Raw genomic sequence first — 20,918 nt, 5'->3', positions numbered from 1 at the left:
CTCCATATTTTCAAGCATAGTGGTGGCTGCATCATGTTCTGGGTATGCTTGTAATCATTAAGGACAGGAAAACCTGGTTCAGTCTGCTTTCCACCAGACACTGGGAGAAGATGTCACCATTCAGTAGGACAATAACCTAAAACACAAGCCCTAATCTACACTGGAGTTGCTTACCAAGAAGATAGTGAATGTTCCTGAGTGGCTGAGTTACAGTTTTGACTTAAATCTACTTGAAATTCTATGGCAAGACCTGAAAATGGTTGTCTATGAATGATCAACAGCCAATTTTGCAGAGCTTGAAGAATTTTGAAAAAGAATAATGGGCAAATGTTGCACAATCCAGGTGCGGAAAGCTCTTCAAGACTTACCCAGAAAGACTCACAGCTGTAATTGCTGCCAAAGGTGCTTCTACAAAGTATTGATTCGGGTGTGAATACTTATGTAAATTACTATTCTTAAAAAAAAACAAATTACATTTTGAATTCACAGCAAAATGTGGAATAAGTCAAGGGGTATGAATACTTTCTGAAGGCACTATAGAAGTCACCCAATGCGAGGCTTTGCACAGTTGGTCTTGGCGACACTGCCTTCCCCTCTTCCTTGTCCTCTTTTTATTTTTTTCCTCATTTCGCTCTTCCTTGTGGAAGAGCTCTTCCAGTTGTGCCTTTCACCGAGCAGTTGTTGCAGTTGCTATTGTCAATTTTCTCAGTTACTAATAGTGGTGATTTTAAATCTGCTGTGTTCTGTGGTAAAATACAAAAATGACTCCGTACTGGATTGCTGTCATTCTGCAAGCTCCGACCCAACTTTGCTATTTTGTCAATCTTTTGTCGTTTATTTTTACTTTCATTTCTCTAAATGAATCTGCTATCATTTCTTACAACTAACAAGAACCTTTGAACATCAGATCAGCAGTTACTTACCTGAATTCCGGGTTCAACTTCGACTCATCTGCCCTGGGCTCTTTCTGTAATTCCGACCCATTTTTTGGGGCTACCCAAGAGGAAACGCCGACGTTAAAGGCAAGGTTGGGGGGGATCCTGGCGAGATTAAGGCGACGGGAGTATTCTCTGCTTTTCTGAAACATGGGTCTCGGACATGTTGGCTGTCCAACTCGATGGATTCACCGTACCGACAGGACAGTGGAGTCGGGGAAGAGGGTTTGCCTCTTCATCAACATTGTTCACCCGTCTTGTAATACCTGATGGTTAAATGCCAACACTTTACCTGCCGAGGGTGTTTTCAGCTGTTATCGTGACTGTTGTATACATTCCACCTCAGGACAAAAAAAATAACAAGCTGGCACTTAACGAACTGTACGATGCTATAACCAAGCAGGAAAACGTACATCCAGAGGCTTCTTTTCTGGTTGCCGCCTAATTTTAATTTTGCGTCATTAAGACACGTTATGCCCAACTTCCATCAATGTCTCCCTCGCCACTAGGGGCGATTTTTAAAGACCACTGCTATTCTACCCACAAGCAAGCATACAAGGCCCTCCCTCGTCCGCCATTCGGCAAATCAGATTATGACCGTACTCCTACTTCCTGTTTACAAGAAGAAGCTCAAACAGGAATCACACGTGGCTCGCTCTGTTGAGAAATGGGCTCCAGACTCAGATATTATGCTACAGGACTGCTTTGCTGGCGTTGACTGGAAGATGTTTCGGGACTCCGTCGATAACATCGCGCAAACCACCTCTGTCACCGGCTTCATTAGGAAATGCATTGCCGACTGTTCTCTCTGCTTCCGCACGGCAATGGCTACACTGACTATCTGAGTTGACCTTTGTATTTTATTCATATATAGTCTCTATGCACACTCACAGGGCCCTACACACTACACACACTGCTACTCCAACACACACACACACACACACTCACTCCATCACATACAGTGGGGGAAAAAAGTATTTAGTCAGCCACCAATTGTGCAAGTTCTCCCAATTAAAAAGATGAGAGAGGCCTGTAATTTTCATCATAGGTACACGTCAACTATGACAGACAAAATGAGATTTTTTTTTCTCCAGAAAATCACATTGTAGGATTTTTTATGAATTTATTTGCATATTATGGTGGAAAATAAGTATTTGGTCAATAACAAAAGTTTCTCAATACTTTGTTATATACCCTTTGTTGGCAATGACACAGGTCAAACGTTTTCTGTAAGTCTTCACAAGGTTTTCACACACTGTTGCTGGTATTTTGGCCCATTCCTCCATGCAGATCTCCTCTAGAGCAGTGATGTTTTGGGGCTGTCGCTGGGCAACACAGACTTTCAACTCCCTCCAAAGATTTTCTATGGGGTTGAGATCTGGAGATTGGCTAGGCCACTCCAGGACCTTGAAATGCTTCTTACGAAGCCACTCCTTCGTTGCCCGGGCGGTGTGTTTGGGATCATTGTCATGCTGAAAGACCCAGCCACGTTTCATCTTCAATGCCCTTGCTGATGGAAGGAGGTTTTCACTCAAAATCTCACGATACATGGCCCCATTCATTCTTTCCTTTACACGGATCAGTCGTTCTGGTCCCTTTGCAGAAATACAGCCCCAAAGCATGATGTTTCCACCCCCATGCTTCACAGTAGGTATGGTGTTCTTTGGATGCAACTCAGCATTCTTTGTCCTCCAAACACGACAAGTTGAGTTTTTACCAAAAAGTTATATTTTGGTTTCATCTGACCATATGACATTCTCCCAATCCTCTTCTGGATCATCCAAATGCACTCTAGCAAACTTCAGACGGGCCTGGACATGTACTGGCTTAAGCAGGGGGACACGTCTAGCACTGCAGGATTTGAGTTCCTGGCGGCGTAGTGTGTTACTGATGGTAGGCTTTGTTACTTTGGTCCCAGCTCTCTGCAGGTCATTCACTAGGTCCCCCCGTGTGGTTCTGGGATTTTTGCTCACCGTTCTTGTGATCATTTTGACCCCACGGGGTGAGATCTTGCGTGGAGCCCCAGATCGAGGGAGATTATCAGTGGTCTTGTATGTCTTCCATTTCCTAATAATTGCTCCCACAGTTGATTTCTTCAAACCAAGCTGCTTACCTATTGCAGATTCAGTCTTCCCAGCCTGGTGCAGGTCTACAATTTTGTTTCTGGTGTCCTTTGACAGCTCTTTGGTCTTGGCCATAGTGGAGTTTGGAGTGTGACTGTTTGAGGTTGTGGACAGGTGTCTTTTATACTGATAACAAGTTCAAACAGGTGCCATTAATACAGGTAACGAGTGGAGGACAGAGGAGCCTCTTAAAGAAGAAGTTACAGGTCTGTGAGAGCCGTAAATCTTGCTTGTTTGTAGGTGACCAAATACTTAGTTTCCACCATAATTTGCAAATAAATTCATTAAAAATCCTACAATGTGATTTTCTGGATTTTTTTTCCTCATTTTGTCTGTCATAGTTGACGTGTACCTATGATGAAAATTACAGGCCTCTCTCATCTTTTTCAGTGGGAGAACTTGCACAATTGGTGGCTGACTAAATACTTTTTTCCCCCACTGTAAATGCAACGCATGTAAATGTAAAGTGTTGGTCCCATGTTTCATGAGCTGAAATAAAAGATCCCAGACATTTTTCAGATGCACAAAAAGCTTATTTCTCTCAAATGTTGTGCACAATTTTTTCTACATCCCTGTTAGTGAGCATTTCTCCTTTGCCAAGATAATCCATCCACCTGACAGGTGTGGCATATCAAGAAGCTGATTAAACAGCATGACAATAAAAGGCCACTCTAAAATGTGCAGTTTTGTCACACAACACAATGCCACAGATGTCTCAAGTTTGGAGGCAGCGTGCAATTGGCATGCCGACTGTAGGAATGTCTACCAAAGCTGTTGCCGGAGAATTTAATGGTCATTTCTCTACCATAAGCCGCCTCCAACGTAGTTTTAGAGAATTTGGCAGTCCGTCCAACCGGCCTCACAACAGCAGACCATGTGTATGGCGTTGTGTGGGCGAGCGGTTTGCTGATGTCAACGTTGTGAACGAAGTGCCCAATTGTTGCATGTTGCGTTTTTTTATATTTTTGTTCAGTATACATTGTTATTGATTACTGCATTGCTGGGGTTAGAGCTTGCAAGAAAGGCATTTCACTGTACTTGTGCATGTGACATTAACTTGAAACTAGTTGTTGGTGGGCTAGCTAGGTTGTGGTAACCTCAACAAATTTGCTAGTCAAAGTTGAGTAGGAGTGCTGTGACAGTGACCTTCCATCCTGGCCCCTTTTATTTGTGTGGTTTTGCATGCTTCGCATCATGAGGCATGTGAAGGAAAGTGGAGTTACGTTTCTTTCAGTTGACGTGTGTTGTCTAACTTTTGAACCATCACGCCTGAATCACCTAGTCAACTAATCATCAAGCTCATGATCAGTTAAATCAGATTGGCAGGTTTTGAAATGGAAAATGTTGCATTGAAAGATCCCTATGGCATAGAATGTTGGCATTCATTGCCATTTTCTATGTGTCTAACTGGTGGACACAGATTAGATTATTTATTTATATATATATATATATATATATATATATATATATATATATATATATATATAAAATTACACACACACATTGGTGGTTGTTGGGATTTTCAATAGAAGTCCACTGTCATAGTATACTCAAACGGGTCACATTCATTACAATACAGTTTGTCATCTTACCTAGCAAGACACAAAAGGTATGCAAAATGCAGATCTCCAATCCAAGGTCCATGGTTTAATAAATAAACTAATCTCTCTCTCTTTCTTTTCTTCCCATCCCGGTCCACAGAATGTCATCAGAGTACAAGAGTCTGGATCCCTCTGACCACGGACCGTCTCCTCCCCTGAGCAGCACTGGGGGGGGCTCCCCCTCAGACAGCTCACCTGCCCCCACAGACAGGCGCCCCCGTGGCCGGCCTCGTAAGGATGCAGGTGCCGGCACGCCCACGCGAGCACCCACACCTCAAAAGTAGGTCCCATTCGCGCTAACCTTGGTGTGATGCCTGTGCTGGGGGTTGACTGCTTTGCAGATGGTGTCGCCCTCCGTGGTTTTACTGGGCCGTGTGGTGTTTGGCCAGTCTTATGTTATCCTGTTGGATGTATTTTACTAAGCAGTTTGGGGGGGTGGGGTAGTGAGATGTAAAGGTTGAATTAATATTGTTGAGGATAAATACACCATAAAGTCTACCGACTGACGTCTCTGTGGCTGGTTCAAGTGTATCACTAAAGTCTACCGACTGATGTCTCTGTGGCTGGTTCAAGTGTATCACTTACTCAAGTCATGCAATTCTTCAATAATCTTGCCATTTCTTTCAAAGCAGCTTTTTTTTCTTTTTTCAATTGGTAATAATCACACTCCCTCATTTTACATTTTAGTCATTTTAGCAGACGCTCTAATCCATAGCGACTTACAGTTAGTGAGTGCATAATTTTTTTTATATATATTTTTTTTCATACTGGCCCCCCGTGGGAATCGAACCCACAACCCTGGCGTTGCAAGCACCATGCTCTACCAACTGAGCTACACGGGGCCCATCCCCACAACCCCATTGGTCCGCTAAATCAATTTATTAAGTACCATGAATGATTACATCTGCTACCCAGTACTAGGCCTCCCAAATGAATCATACGAGTGCAAGGAAGGGCATGTGTGCTGCTGTGGCTGCACGGATAACCCAAGTTAACCCCAAACAGTGCACGTGGGGTTGGGGATTTGTGTGTGTGTTTGGAGAGGGAAGCAGGGCGTCACGATGCGTGACGTGGAGCTAAGCTAAGCACAGATTCCACCTCGAGGAGCCACTGAAGTGTTTTGAGGTGCATTAGCATTGAGGAAGCCAAGCGCCTGCGAGGCACACAAGGAGATGCTGCCTAGAAACTAACAATGTACGCGGCTATTAATGTTTTTCCTCTTTAGTTGTTACATTTTTGTCTCCGAGATATCCCCACTTTCATCCTTTCACATGGCAAGACCCATAAAGGAGAGAAAGTATTGCTTTCATCCTGGAGTCTTACTCTATATGTGTACAACAAAACCAATCCAGAAGAACTTTAGGAGATGGACTGCTCAAGTGACATGGAGAAGGAGTACACTGTAACTTTGTGGGGAGGGGGTTTGATCTTCAGATGGAGGGTGTGCTTGGCTACTTCCTACTAATGTGACATCCACTAAGTGAGTGGCGTGCAAGAAGCCTTTGTTAGCGCAGCTAGCTGCCTTGCACAGGGGAACATTGTGGCCTCTTTGTAGATCGAGAAATGTTCCTCAAATACACACCACGCTGATATAGGCCAGATTAGCATGGCACCTGACACTGCAGGTAGAAACGCCACAGGGCTGAATAACTGCTGGCACTTTGAACGCTGACACTGTCACGGTACCGTATGTTCTCTGCCTCGAGGGCGACTGCTTAACAAGCGGACTTGGTGTATTTCCAGTTTGTAGCCCATAGCCCTTCATATACATAGTATTAGATAGAAACGCCAACTGAAAGCCCACAATCGGACACTGTGTCAATGAAGTGTCTCTCTGTCAGCAGCAAGCCAGGCTGTTCTTTTAATTTATTTGTTTACAAAGAGTGCAATAGCTTGGAGGACCTCTTTGAGAGGGCTTGCATAATCCAATGGCTGCTGCATGTGGAAATGTCTCCTGTAGAGGCTATGCCCAAGGGGTCTGGGCAGTGAGTCACCGACTGTTACCTGAATGTCTAAATGGCCTGCCTGGTTGGTTCGGAACAGCTGTCAATCATGACGGTGTTTTACTAATTGTTCTGACTGAGACGCTTCTAACTGTAATATGGACTTTATGGGTCCTTGTTATTTTTTAAAGGTATAACAGCGTGTGATAAAAAATTAATAAATCAAATATTGGTGAAATGTTATTGTTATATATTGTTATTGATGTCATCAGTGAAATGAGGGTGTATTGATTTAGCCTAAAAGAACTCCCATACTCTCTCACAACCGCAGTTAGATATCCTCCTCAGTGTTGTACTTTATCTGTCTGACAAACTCACACTGACCCACGTGAGCTTTGTGCTTACGCCTCTGTGTCGCAGTAACGCATCGTAGTCGTTTTTGTGATTGCCAGATCTCACCTCCAAAGCCCAACCTAACACAGTAATAACCGTACCACTGTCTTCTGTGGAGGAGTTTCGATCAAAGTCCTAGGACTACGTATTTCTAATGAGTCTCTTGCATGTACTCTGTGGGTTAAAGTTTAATTTAATTGACCCTTGTTTGCTTTTGGTTGGAGGGAAGGTATATCCTGTGGTGAGTCAGCATATCAGAGGTTTCTAGCCCCTAGCGTTGGGGTTGTTTGAATCGGTTTTAACCAATTGCTTGTAGGATCTTGCTCTGTAAGCTGGAAATGTAAAACCGGAGAGGTAATGGTTAAATGGCATTATGGGAAACAGCAGAGCTGCAGAGAAGGGGGTGTGCCCCAGCCCAGCCAGTGCACCCATGCCAGGATTTCGTCACTGCCTTGGGAGCTGGAACTACTTGCAACAACAGCTTATTTTTTTATTTGCCTCTCTCTTTCTCTCGCCCTCTCACTACAGCTCTGTGTCTCACTGTAGTAGAGTTGTTCGGGTTGGAGAGACAGACTCACTGGATGTGTGTAAAAAGTCCTTTAGAAATAGTATTTCTGTGACTGGTTGTATTCAGTACCACATGCTTTTTAGTGGTACAAAAGTGAAAGGTTGTGCTTAGAACTGGAATCAACAGGACTAGATACAGCACTTTGCTTGGTCCTGTATTGGTGTTAGGCAGCGAGAACATTTTTATTTGAACCAGTAGTATATTGATTTAAATTTTTTGCAGTATCTAAGACTTACAGTAGCCTAAACTTGGAAATTGGCCACATAACTTGTCATAATGACTCTTACTTTATGAGCCTTAACATCAACCCAAATTGGACCAAAGGTGGCTTATGATGATTACCAGCCTACTCCTGTCAGACTGTACACAAGAGTTTCCCAAGAGTTCCATATGACAGCCCTGGAATAACAGACATCACAGGGAGGGAGGGATGGAAGCTACGCAGATCCCAATGGTCCTCTCTTGTCACTCTGGCTTTGGCTAGCGGGTGTTTATCTGCCTTCGGGTTACTCATTAGCCTATAGTTCATCACTTGTTAACCTCTGTGCTGCACAGTAGTTACGACCGGTACACGTAAAATCCATTTCGGTGCCCCCGCTTGGCAAAACCAGAGGATTCTGGGAAGTGGGAAGTCAGATGGGCATGACTCATGTATTATGCAGTGCCTGTCTAACAGTGAGCATCACTGTACATCTGGTTTTCTTCTAGTTTCTTTAAAGGTCTCTTGTGGGGTTAGGCATTGTTTGGCTTCATGCATGGATTACTCAAAGAATCCCTACGAGGACTTTGAGAGGCTCTGTTTTTTAAAATCTTATTGTCAATGTCACTTGACACTAAATAATAATAAATAATATGCCATTTAGCAGACGCTTTTATCCAAAGCGACTTACAGTCGTGCGTGCATACATTTTTGTGTATGGGTGGTCCCGGGGATCGAACCCACTACCTTGGCGTTACAAGCGCTGTGCTCTACCAGCTGAGCTACAGAGGACCACACACTAGAACATTTAGTGTCAGAAGGTTGCATACATTGACTGATATGTTTGTCTTGTGACTTAAGATAGTCCTTGCATTCTTTTTGCAAACCGGGCTGACTATCCAGGGGTTAAAATGGACCACTATTCCATCACCATTGGAAAAACAACACAGTGACCGTTAACTTAAACTGTCAATTGGAAATTCTGATCCATTCTAGGGGCAGCCGCAGCTCCACCACCTCCTAAACTGACATTCATGCCCAACGTATTGCTAAACTAAGCCACGGCTTTGAAGTGTTTTCAGGTTTCCCAGTACCCTAAAAAATCTTCCCTTCCTCATCTCTTTCCTGATCTGGCTTCCACCAGTCCACTTTCACCTGTCAAGTCCTTTTACTTCAGTTGTTTGGGACACAGATTGGGAGACAACCTTCCTGAGTATAACTGAGAATACATTGTGCAGTCAACCATAGCGACGCTACGGTGACCATGTCGACCATAGCGACGCTACGGTGACCATGTCGACCATAGCGACGCTACGGTGACCATGTCGACGCCACGTGACCATGGTGACCAAAGCAACAGTGATGCTCAAAACCAGAGCCATTTAGAGAAGTCATAGAATTGGTGTTTGTGGTTGGCATGAAATTCTGACAAGTTTTGGTTTTACCTATAACTCAGCAAAAAAAGAAATGTCCCTTTTTCAGGACCCTGTCTTTCAAAGATAATTTGTAGAAATCCAAACAACTTCTTCATTGTAAAGGGTTTAAACACTGTTTCCCATGCTTGTTCAATGACCCATAAACAATTAATGAACATGCACCTGTGGAACAGTCGTTAAGACACTAACATCTTACAGACGGTAGGCAATTAAGGTCACAGTTATGAAAACTTAGGACACTATAGAGGCCTTTCTACTGACTCTGAAAAACACCAAAAGAAAGATGCCCAGGGTCCCTGCTCATCTGCATGAACGTGCCTTAGGCATGCTGCAAGGAGGCATGAGGACTGCAGATGTGGCCAGGGCAATAAATTGCAATGTCCTTACTGTGAGACGCCTAAGACAGCGCTACAGGGAGACAGGACGGACAGCTGATCGTCCTCGCAGTGGCGTTACACCGAGGCCTGTACTCTGGAGCGGGATCGATTTGGAGGTGGAGGGTCCGTCATGGTCTGGGGCGGTGTGTCACAGCATCATCGGACTGAGCTTGTTGTCATTGCAGGCAATCTCAACGCTGTGCGTTACAGGGAAGACATCCTCCTCCCTCATGTGGTACCCTTCCTGCAGGCTCATCCTGACATTACCCTCCAGCATAACAATGCCACCAGCCAAACTGCTCGTTCTGTGCGTGATTTCCTGCAAGACAGGAATGTCAGTGTTCTGCCATGGCCAGCGAAGAGCCCGGATCGCAATCTCCTTGAGCATGTCTGGGACCTGTTGGATCGGAGGGTGAGGGCTAGGGCAATTCTCCCCAGAAATGTCTGGGAACTTGCAGGTGCCTTGGTGGAAGAGTGGGGTAACATCTCACAGCAAGAACTGCCAAATCTGATGCAGTCCATGAGGAGGAGATGCATTGCAGTACTTAATGCAGCTGGTGGCCACACCAGATACTGACTGTTACTTTTGATTTTGACCCCCCCCCCCCTTTGTTCAGGGACACATTATTCAATTTCTGTTAGTCACATGTCTGTGGAACTTGTTCAGTTTATGTCTCAGTTGTTGAATCTTGTTATGTTCATACAAATATTTACACATGTTAAGTTTGCTGAAAATAAACACAGTTGACAGTGAGAGGACGTTTCTTTTTTTGCTGAGTTTATATATAAAAAGCTAAACGGTGAGTTAGGCTACTAGTTCTGTAGTTTTATCGGCCATAGTTTACTATGCTTGGTGTGGAAGGGAGAGGAGGGGGTCTGGCCAGGCCTATTGACCTGGATGAAACCTGTTCCAGGCCATTGTCCTTGCATTTTCAATGATGTAGGTCATTGATCAGAGCACTGGGAGTCAGTTGCCGACGGCAGCATCAGTAGCGGTGTCCTTCTCATCCCAGAAACCCAACCCTGGTCACCCGATGCCTCGGCCCTGGACCTCGCCACCGCATTGTGGCCGGTTAGCTATTTTCATCACGAATCTTGTTCTGGAGGCAGCTCTGCAGAGTGGTCACTAGCTGGCACATTTAAAAGCTAACTTTCACCCTGACCACACTGCTAACCTTAATGCTTGACCTTAGCCTTAAATTAACACCAAAAAGCAACAACAAAAAAAATCATGCATTTTTACAATATAGCCAATTTAGAATTTTAATTTGCCTATCTAAGGGGATATTGCTCAGTTCTGCATCCAGGACAAAACTCATTACAATAAACATCAACCTGCCACATTGTGAGAATGGGCCGCAAAGCCTCACAATTGTTTGCAGTGGAAACCAAATATTTCCAACCACAAACCTTGTATTTGGGTGGTTTAATTTTGTGGCCTCGTTGTTGCTTTTGTCCTCCAATGAATTTTGCCTTTGAAAAAAGGCTTATTGCATTGCTGGAGTGTTTTTCCTACTGAGCACAAACCAGGAAATGTCTTCCGTTGACATGAAATGTCCCTGTTTCTGATTCTACTCTTACGTTATTTGGACCAGCTTAGGCTTAGTCCTTGTGTTCTGAACCGGTCTACATCTAGGTTGGTCCATCTGAAGGATCAGGCCCTTTTGGCCTGTGTGCAGGCTTTGAGTTTAGTGAGCTACACTGGTAAGTACTCTGAATAGCACCTCTTTGTTCTTGTGCAACACAGAGAAAGCAAGAGAGAGAGAGAGAGAGCGAGCGAGCGAGAGCCAGAATGTGCCAGAGCTTTTTAGAGGCTACATGTGCACAGACCCACGATGCATGAGCTGTTCTAGATGGTCCAGCCAAGTGTTCAGCGCTAGACAGAGGAGTGTGTTCCCCCCGGCTTCTCCCTCTCTCGCCCTAGTCCTCCCAATGTGTGCTGTCCTTTCCCCCTCTCTCCGCTCCAGGGGCTTGTTTTGGATGCCTTGGTTCGGTGCCCTGGTATCCATTGCAGGTTTGGTCTGTAAAGGCTTGCTTGGTAATGGGAACTGATATGGTCACCAAACCTCTCTCTCTGTGTGCCTCTTTCTCAGTTTCATGTGGGAATTTGTGCGTGGAATATTCTGTGAAAAGTATTCATTTTTGTCAATGTAATTAAGACTTTCTCTGAAGAATGAGCCTTTAGAAAGGTTACTGGGCTGTAATTGTTATGGTCACTGCTACTGGGATAATTAACATTTTTATCTTTCATCTTTATATTTTACACAGACCAAGTCACCTGTGGCGTGTCTACGTACTCAATTGTTATTCGAACACTGCCAATATTCCCTGTTATTGCTGGTATTCGCTTATATTCACTGCTATCCAAACTTTAGCTTTTTTATAAATGTACTTTTTTGCTGGGCTTGCAGCTCGGGCTTCGATGGTAAGAAACTCGACTGGTCACCATGGTGATGAGCAGCTGAGCTGTAACCGCGGGTGGAGTGGTGGGTCCCGTTGGCTGCTCTGTGTAAGTGTGCTACACCAGTGTTGACAGCGATGGTTAATAAAGAGGAGGGGAAGTGATGAGCTGGGGACTGCACTGCTCAGACCTCCAAAGAGAAGTGAAGAGAAACTGATCTTGGTCCGCCACGCTCTAACCAATGTTAGTGAAATGGGGAGCTTTTGAGATACAACAAGTGTCTGTTTAATGGGCAGTTGGGTTGCTCCTCAGGCACTTCCTCTCTGCATCACTGACTTTACAGACAGTTCCTCACGCAACGGAGCTAAGCTTGCAGACTGTTCTTTTTTCCGTTCATTTCTATGACGTTGAGCCCGAAGGCTGTTCCCCTGTGATTCTTTTTTAATTTTATTTATTTAACTAGACAAGTCAGTTAAGAACAAATTCTTATTTACAATGATGGCCTACACCGGCCAAACCCGGACCAATTGTGCGCCGCCCTATGGGACTCCCAATCACGGCCGGTTGTGATACAGCCTGGAATCGAACCAGGGGGTCTGTAGTGACGCCTCAAGCACTGAGATGCAGTGCCTTAGACCGCTGTCATTGAGGCCAGTAATACTGTTCATCCTACTTCAAATGGCAGCTCCTCTTTCGGTGCGGAAGACCTAAATGCCAATGCTGTTCCTCCTTGAGCTGGAGTCCTGCACGCCCCACACCAGCCACAGTAATTCCGAGCCCCACCCGACATCAGGACAGATCTTTCTCCGCAACCCGACCCACCCGCATAGAATTGTTCTGAGAGCGGATACGTTACCCGCAATATAACATCAATTTATGTAATTGTTTTTATAACTCCAGCGTAGTAGGCTTTATTATTATTATTATTATTATTATTATTATTATTATTATTATTATTATTAGGGTATTATTACTATTCCCCTGCCTTGTATTAATTAATTTGTCTGCATGTCTATTCAACATTTGGATAGAAAGAAACCATGCCATGAATTAAGAACGATATCTTTTTATTTTCACAATGTGATGCGTAACTCATCGCTTGGTGAAAAAGAGCCTTCTAATTAGCCTTGTTATTTTCTGTCTCCAAACACTCACTCAATGCGTGCGTGTGGTTGGTAGCCTTATGTCTGCATCGCCACTCACAGAATAGAATTCGCAACACAACAAGCTCCTGGGTTTATAAAAAGTGTGTTATCTTGATATTAAATGTTTCCGACCCACAATATAATTGTTCTGAACTGCGAGCCGGCCCACAGGTTGTGTGTGTGTATTTTTGTATTTTATTTTTTATTGCGGCTCACCCGCTGGGTACTGTGGGTATCCAACCCGATGCAGGACTCTACCTTGAGCAGAGCCTGAAAGGCACATCAGATCAATGACTGATTTATTTCCCTGTGTGTCTCAGGGGCTGTAGCAGAGGCCAATCCCAGGGTGAGGATGAGGACAGCATGGATGGGACAGAGACCACCGAAGCCCAGAACATGCAGGAGATGGGTGAGCTGACTGTCTCGGTCGTTATGGAAATGTGTTTGTGTATATACTGTACAGGTAGCTGCCAAAATAATGGGAACACTTGAGTAAATAAGGAATACAAAGTATATTGAAAGCAGGTGCTTCCACACAGGTGTGATTAATTAATTAATTAAACAATGAACATCCCATCATGCTTAGGGTCATGTATAAAAATGCTGGGCAGGCTATTATTTTGGCTACCATGGCTATGCCCCCATAGGATGACAGTGCCACAATCCACAGGGCACCAATGGTTACTAGATGGTTTGACGAGCATGAAAACGATGTAAACCATATGCCATGGCCGTCTCAGTCACCAGATCTCAACCCAATTCAACACTTATGTGAGATTATGAAACGATGCCTGAGACAGCGTTTTCCACCACCATCAACAAAACACCAACTGATGGAATTTCTTGTGGAAGAATGGTGTCGCATCCATCCAATAGAGTTCCAGACACTTGTAGAATCTATGCCAAGGCGCATTGAAGCTGTTCTGGCTTGTGGTGGCCCAATGCCTTATTAAGACTCTTTATGTTGGTGTTTCCTTTATTTTGGCAGCTACCTGTACATGCCTGTATCAGTGTGTGCGCTTGCATGGTTGACTATGAGTGTGTGCGTCCTTTAGTTTTTATTTCTGTGTGTGTTCCTTCATGCGTGTTCCTCTTTTTAATATTTGCGTGCCGTTGTTTTCATACTTGTGTGCTTGTTTAGGCTGCCATTGCTGATAGTCGGGTGTTGGTATTCGGGGGGAGATTTTATCCTTTTATCAAATGCTTCTTTAATCACTAAGCCTTAGTTCTTTAGAGCTGTTACGCGATTGCGAACTCTCAATTCAGACTACTTGAAGGGTATCTACCAGTTTTCGGTTGCTTGTTGTGCCATCCTCCACCACAAGGGATCCTTTGCTAAAAGGTAGATGAATAAAGTTCATATTTGTATGTCTGCAGAGCCAAAATGTAGGCTTAGTTGCTGGTTTGTTATGGGATGTTTACAAAGCCATCTGCAGCTGCTGTCCGCGGGGGTCTCGCCGGCCTACCGTGCACATCCCCAAACATTTCTAACCCGATATCTCTGTAGATGTGGGTTCATTAAGGTAGATGGTCCTTGGAAAACAAGCCGCCTTTCGAAGAATGCATTATGTAAATCGACTGCCAGAGGATGGTCTAATATGTTAGAACGCGGTCAACTCCCCTGTTAGCTGTTAGTGTTGCTTTTCTTTTCGCTGCTGGCATTTTGATGACCTGTAACTGGCTTCACAAGCTTGGCAAATGCAACAAAAAGAGGAGAGAAATGAAATCCAAGTAATTTGAACTGCATTTGTGCTGCTGTCACAACAGTTGATGAAACTAACACTTTAAAAGTGTGAAAACATTTGATCAGTGTTACTTCCTGATAGTTTCTGGTTGAAAATACAATTTACAGAGGACCTTCCAATCAGCAGGTTTTGCATGGTGGAGTTTCAACTTGCCTGGTAAAATAAGTTAATAGAGCAATAACAGACTTCCAAGCCTCTCTGCCTATAACAGCTAGTTTTCCGTTTTCCCCTCCCCACTCAGACCACTCCTAGGCAGTCATTTGTGGGAAGGATGGATAGGGGAGGAAGAAATGAATTGGTATTGAGACCCACGCCTAGTCATTAGGGCTGGTGAATTGCCAGGGACCTCACGATATTATGACAATACTTTGGTGCCGATACGATATCTATTGCGATTCTCACGATTCTATATGTATTGCGATTCGATACTGTGATTTTATTTCAATTCGATGTCACCATATTGCTGCTGCAGAGGGACAAGAGAGCCATGAGAAACCAGTTTTGATCGGTCATGGAAATAAGTGTTGAAAACAAATTGGCTCCCTATTTAAAAAGAAGATGGAGAACAAGCTACGAAGGCAAAATACTGCCAACTAGCGCAGAAATTGGTGCAGGTGTACAGCCAACTAGCGCAAAAATAATATTGCGATATTGTCGATACGATATATCGTAAAACTAATATCCCGATATGTAACTGCATATATTTTCCCCCATCACTACTATTCATGGTGAGATCATGTCAAAGCCTGGGGCTAAATTTAGCCAACCGCTTACCTAATCTTGGGCCACCCAAGGCTCTGGGGCCTGGTCCCGCCCTCATTGTACTTGTTCCCTAGGGCCCTCGAAGACGATCACACCAGCAAACATCATTTAGCGTCACTTGATCTGTTCCACTTCCAAAAAGTGACGTAACGTGCCCCTCTCCCCCAACACACACACACACACACCCTACCCCCTTCCAACAAGGGTGGCTTAAAGTTCAAGGCACCCCATCTTTGAACGACTCAATCATGTCCACGAGACACGTGACAGCTTTTTATCCCCCCTCCACAAAAGCTGCTTGCCGGAGATTAATTTCCTGGCTATTAATTACACTTGGGGCCTCTGGGCTTTTGTCGTGGGATTTTCCTATGTCCTTCACGTCCCCCCCCACACACACAGACTTAAACTGAAAGTAATTTAGGCCAAGTCCATGTCAAAAGGGCATGAGGTCCCTGTTCTACTTGTACCCCACAGAGTTGTCTCCCTTTACCCAGAATCTGCTTTCCCACAATATAGGCCTGTATGTTTAGCGTTAGATTATAGACCTATCTTGTTTTAATTCCCTCTTATTTATGCAAAGTGCTACCAAAGACCAGGGTTGCCCTTGCTCCAGGGATGGCGTTTTGGGTACAGATGCAGTGTGTACGCATCAATGCCATTAAGAGCTACAACAAGGATATGTGGTTTTTCTCCCCCCATCTCCAGAGTGGAGCAATGTCGTCGCTGGGAAAAAAAAAAAAATCAAGGTCCCCTATCGCTCTTTAATGAGTGGCTGAGAATCAGATCCAGGTCAATGGTTCGGAAAATAAAAAATATTTATTAATTTCAATAGCGGATGATTTATCTTTCATTTGCTTACTGAGCAAGTAGCCTATAATAACCTACCATCCATACACAAATAATTACATTTTAACTTGACAATATCATATTTACATTGATTGTTTGAACCTTTGCGCAATCTCAAAAAGGGTGATATTGTAAGCGAATTAAAAACAAATAAAAATAATTTACAATTACCTGGTTACAGTTGTCGGGCCCTATAAAATCTCTTATTTTTGGCCAAATTCTGTTTTCCCATTTTATTTTTTTATTTTTTCACTCTCAAAATTATTTTGTATGGAAAAACTGCAAAATTCATCATGATATCGTTCTGCCAGGGCAGCCTACTTTGTGGAAAAACTGCAAAATTAGAAATCCACAACAATGCTTACACCACATCAGGGGACCACGTTGGAAGTAAAAAAAAAATATATAAAAAATTTAATTGGGGAACTAGCAAGAGACCGTTGGCTAGCGCTTTTTTTTGTACTGTACATTGTAGCACAGTGTACATGTAATGGCAGAGTTTTGCAAAACATATGCCCACTCAATGGATACAATTCATCATGATATCATTCTGCCAGGGCGGCCTACTTTGCAGTTTTTTTGTGAAAGCCTTTAGAAATAACTGTTTCAGCATGCTAGCTGGCTATGTTCAACCAAGACATCGGACCAAACTTTTTAAATACTTGGTTTGCATACCCATTCTTGTCTTAGCATTTACTGGTAGATATCATGACTTGGAACGTATTTCATACCGCTTTCTTACCCCTAGCGTTGTCATTCTTATATGAGCGGATCCACGCAACAACCAGATGTTTGAGAGCTGCACACTCTTGCTGCCTGATTGGTGATATTTCCGCTCAAACTATTTACGTCTGCGGCGGGCGTGTGACAAAATCTACATATCTAATTAACAACTTGGGCAATTCGTCTGTTTTTTTAAAATCACTTAACCATATAACCTAGATTGAAAATAGCATTGTATACAATATTTTTTTTCACTGGCCCAAGTGGGCCACTGATGTGAATGATTGGCTGGCCCGGAGGTTTTCCAGCCCTGTATGTCGAGGCCTGTCTACTTTTTCAGGACTTCAGCCCCATATTTCCCTATAGAAAATGAATAATCAAAATGGTAACAGTGAATACCAGCCAGAAAGCAAGCAAATGTGCTGACCATACATGCCAACAGTGGTAGGTATTGTTGATAAATGTTATTTGCCCGTCTGTCCCGTTGACGTAAAGTTTCGAAACGACAGGAAAAGAAACGACATTCCCAACGTTTTGGTCTGACATTATTTTCTCAACTGCTGTGTGGGGCGCTTTAAAGGTCGAGGTAAAGGTCACGTCATCTCCTTTTGCCTAGACACGTTGTTGTGACTATTTCAGGAGGTTTCTTTGTGATTTTGAGATGAATTGACCGGATTTCAGTCTTTCTCATCCTGAAGGGGTTGCCAGTGCTCAAAGCATTCACCAAGCCCATACAATCTCACTGTTGCTTTTGGTAACACTTGCGCAAAGAAAGTTTGTTTTGTTTGTTTGCTGGATAAAGCAGGGTCGTGTTCATTAGGGCATGCAATGGAAAATGTTTTAAAACGTTTTGCAACGGAAAACAAAAATAAGCATTTCTTAGCCGGTTTTCCTCTGTTTGGTGCCCAATGAATAAACCAGAGGTGCCAGTTGCGCTGAGCCTTGACTGGCAGGTGAGGGGTTAGTTTTGCATAGACAATGGGTTTTAATTTATAGAGCTCTGTTTGCATAGTCTGGCAACTCATGTCACAACAAAAAGATCAGGCAACGTGGTCCTTAACATCCAGTGACTAAAAGAGTCCTAAGTGAAACTAGACCAGGTTTCTTTTGAATAATGTGTTGTTGCCCATGTCAACAGTGTTACCAAAGAGAAACACATCAACGGTGTAACCAAAGAGAAACATTATGGTAGTTTGAACTGGATTATGATAGTTTGAACTAATTTGGGAGAAAACTACTGCCATCCATTGGCTAAATGGTCTGTTCTAGTCAATAAACATTCTTAAGTTCTTTATGAATGTGGTTTTCTGCATCATTTTGAGATGTTATCAATGAATAACAGTGTAACCTCTACCCCCTTCTTTACCCACAGAAGTTAAGGAGCTGGTCCTGGAGGTTGAGGAGGTCATCGTGCCCCTGTTGCCCAGCCCCACTGACGACAGACCCCTCTCCCCACTATTCCAGCGCTCTGTGTCAGAGGACTCAGCAGGATCCTCTGCCTCGGCCCTGGAGCACGCCAAAATCCGGTAAGGAGGGGCAGTGCGGTTGGAGTAGAGGGGGTACAAAGTGATATAGAGGTGTCTGTGTGCGAGATGGACAGAATAAGGCAGAGAAGGACATGGTGGCAGGGTAGAAAAAGGGAAAATTAGATTCCACTAAGAGAAGCAGAGAGAGTAAGACTGAAATTCTAGCCATTCTCAGAGAGTGAGTGACGGAGAGGGTCACACTACAGAGAAGGAGAGACCATCAAATAGAAGCCATTAGTGAGCGAAAATGACTGTTTCAGACATGCTGAGTCACAGCTGTGTGTGTGTGTGAGAGAGAGGGCGGAGGTGAGTGAGCTGTGTGTGTGGTTAACAGTGGCTGGGTTGCAAGGCGTGTGTGTGTGCACCCTATAAAACAAGTATGAGTGGAGAGGGAGGAAATGTGTGTGTTGAGAGGAGGGGGGGGGGACAGACAAGCAAAGAAAAGAGAGGATATTTTTCAGGGAGAGGTGGGGAGGGAGGAGGATGTGTGTGCTTGCTCGCTCGAGTGAGCCACCGCGGTGAGGAGGGAGGACGTGGAAGGGGGAGGCGTGCAGGGAAGGTAAGTGAGGGAGGTAGAGAGGCGGGCAGGGGGAGGGGAACAAGCAGCAAAAATAATTGAGCGCCGGGGATTGTGGGTAGCAGAGAAAAGCAGGCTGGGTAAAGAGGTCTCAGGGCCCTCGGCGGTAACCTGGCAGCTTGCAGACTGCAGGGCTGTTACTGTAATTATTAAAGGGAGGGGGGGGAGAGAGGGGGAAAAGGGGTGGGCTTTTTCTTTCTAGTCCCAATTAGCAGAGATTGTGCTCCCGCTAATATACAGCACAGAGGCCCCGGCAACATGTGGAGGGAGGCAGGAAGTCATGCATACTTTTAGTTGCTGATGACAAAAAGGCTCTGGATGTGTTTGGACCTGAGCACTTCAGATGGAAAAAATATAAATAATAATATATAAAATACCATGAAACTGCATGGTGGTGATGAAAATAAATGAATAGGTGATTGTAAAGACATGGTGATGGGGAGGAGGAGGATGATGATGGTGGTGGTGATTATGATGAAGACTGAATTCTACACTGTTAAACAGTTAACCTACACTGAACAAAAATATAAACGCAACATGTAAAGTGTTGGTCCCATGTTTCATGAGCTGAAATAAACGATCCCAGAAATGTTCCATATGCACAAAAAGCTTATTTCTCGAAAATGTTGTGCACAAATTTGTTTGCATCCCTGTTAGTGAGCATTTCTCCTTTGACAAAATAATCCATCCCCCTGACAGTTGTGGCATATCAAGAAGCTGATTAAACAGCATGATTATTACACAGGTGAACCTTGTGCTGAGGACAATAAAAGGCCACTCTAAAATGTGCAGTTTTGTCACACAATACAATGCCACAGATGTCTCAAGTTTTAAGGGAGTGTGCAATTGGCATGCTGACTGCAGGAATGTCCACTAGGGCTGTTGCCAGAGAATTGAATGGTCATTTCTCTACCATAAGCAATCTCCCAACGTTGTTTTAGAGAATTTGGCAGTACGTCCAACCGGCCTCACAACTGCAGACCACGTTTAACCACTCCAGCCCAGGACCTCCACATCCGGCTTCTTCACCTGCGGGATCGTCTGAGACCAGCCACCCAGACAGCTGATTAAACTGAGGAGTATTTCTGTCTGTAATAAAGCGCTTTTGTGGGGAAAAGCGTATTCTGATTGGCTGGGCCTGGCTCCCCAGTGGGTGGGCCTATGCCCTCTCAGGCCAACCCATGACTGCGCCCCTGCACAGTCATGTGAAATCCATAGATTTGGCTATTATTTATTTATTTATTTATTTATTTATTTCAGTTGACTGAATTCCTTATATGAGCTGCTGGAACTCAGTAAAATCGTTGAAATTGTTGCATGTTGCGTTTATTTTTGTTCAGTATAAATTAAATCCATCTGACTTTACCTTTTTATTCTAAATGCCTACGAGGGCCATGTCTGTGTCTTTGTTGGTATCTGAATGTGTCTGAGTGTGTGTGTGTGTTCAGCGCTATGCACACGCAGCCAATCCCTTAATACCCGACTCAAAAATGTTGTTGTCGATCAATCGGTTAGACGGCTTGGTGGATTCTGTTGGACGGCTTCTTGGATTTGGAAAAAAATGCAGCATTCTCAGGGGACATCATTACCAACCTGGTTTTTCCAAAACAAATATCTG

At 44.0% G+C, this 20,918-nt stretch overlaps 1 protein-coding gene across 1 annotated transcript in view; it reads left to right on the top strand.

The window, feature by feature from the left end:
* Positions 1-20,918, top strand: part of LOC311109053 (histone-lysine N-methyltransferase 2C-like) — a 185,298-nt gene that overhangs the window by 12,826 nt on the left and 151,554 nt on the right. Inside the window, exons 2-4 of the mRNA XM_084151839.1 lie at positions 4,760-4,939; positions 13,442-13,530; positions 18,570-18,723. Of these exons, the coding sequence (XP_084007965.1) occupies positions 4,761-4,939; positions 13,442-13,530; positions 18,570-18,723 (422 nt within the window). The 5' untranslated portion in view covers position 4,760. The remainder of the gene's footprint in view (positions 1-4,759; positions 4,940-13,441; positions 13,531-18,569; positions 18,724-20,918) is intronic.

This window comes from Coregonus lavaretus, assembly GCF_964263955.1.
Source record: "Coregonus lavaretus genome assembly, chromosome: 34".
In the NCBI taxonomy this organism is placed as follows: domain Eukaryota; kingdom Metazoa; phylum Chordata; class Actinopteri; order Salmoniformes; family Salmonidae; genus Coregonus; species Coregonus lavaretus.
Note: the sequence above shows the minus strand (reverse complement) of the source record. Positions and strands in the feature narration are given on the sequence as shown.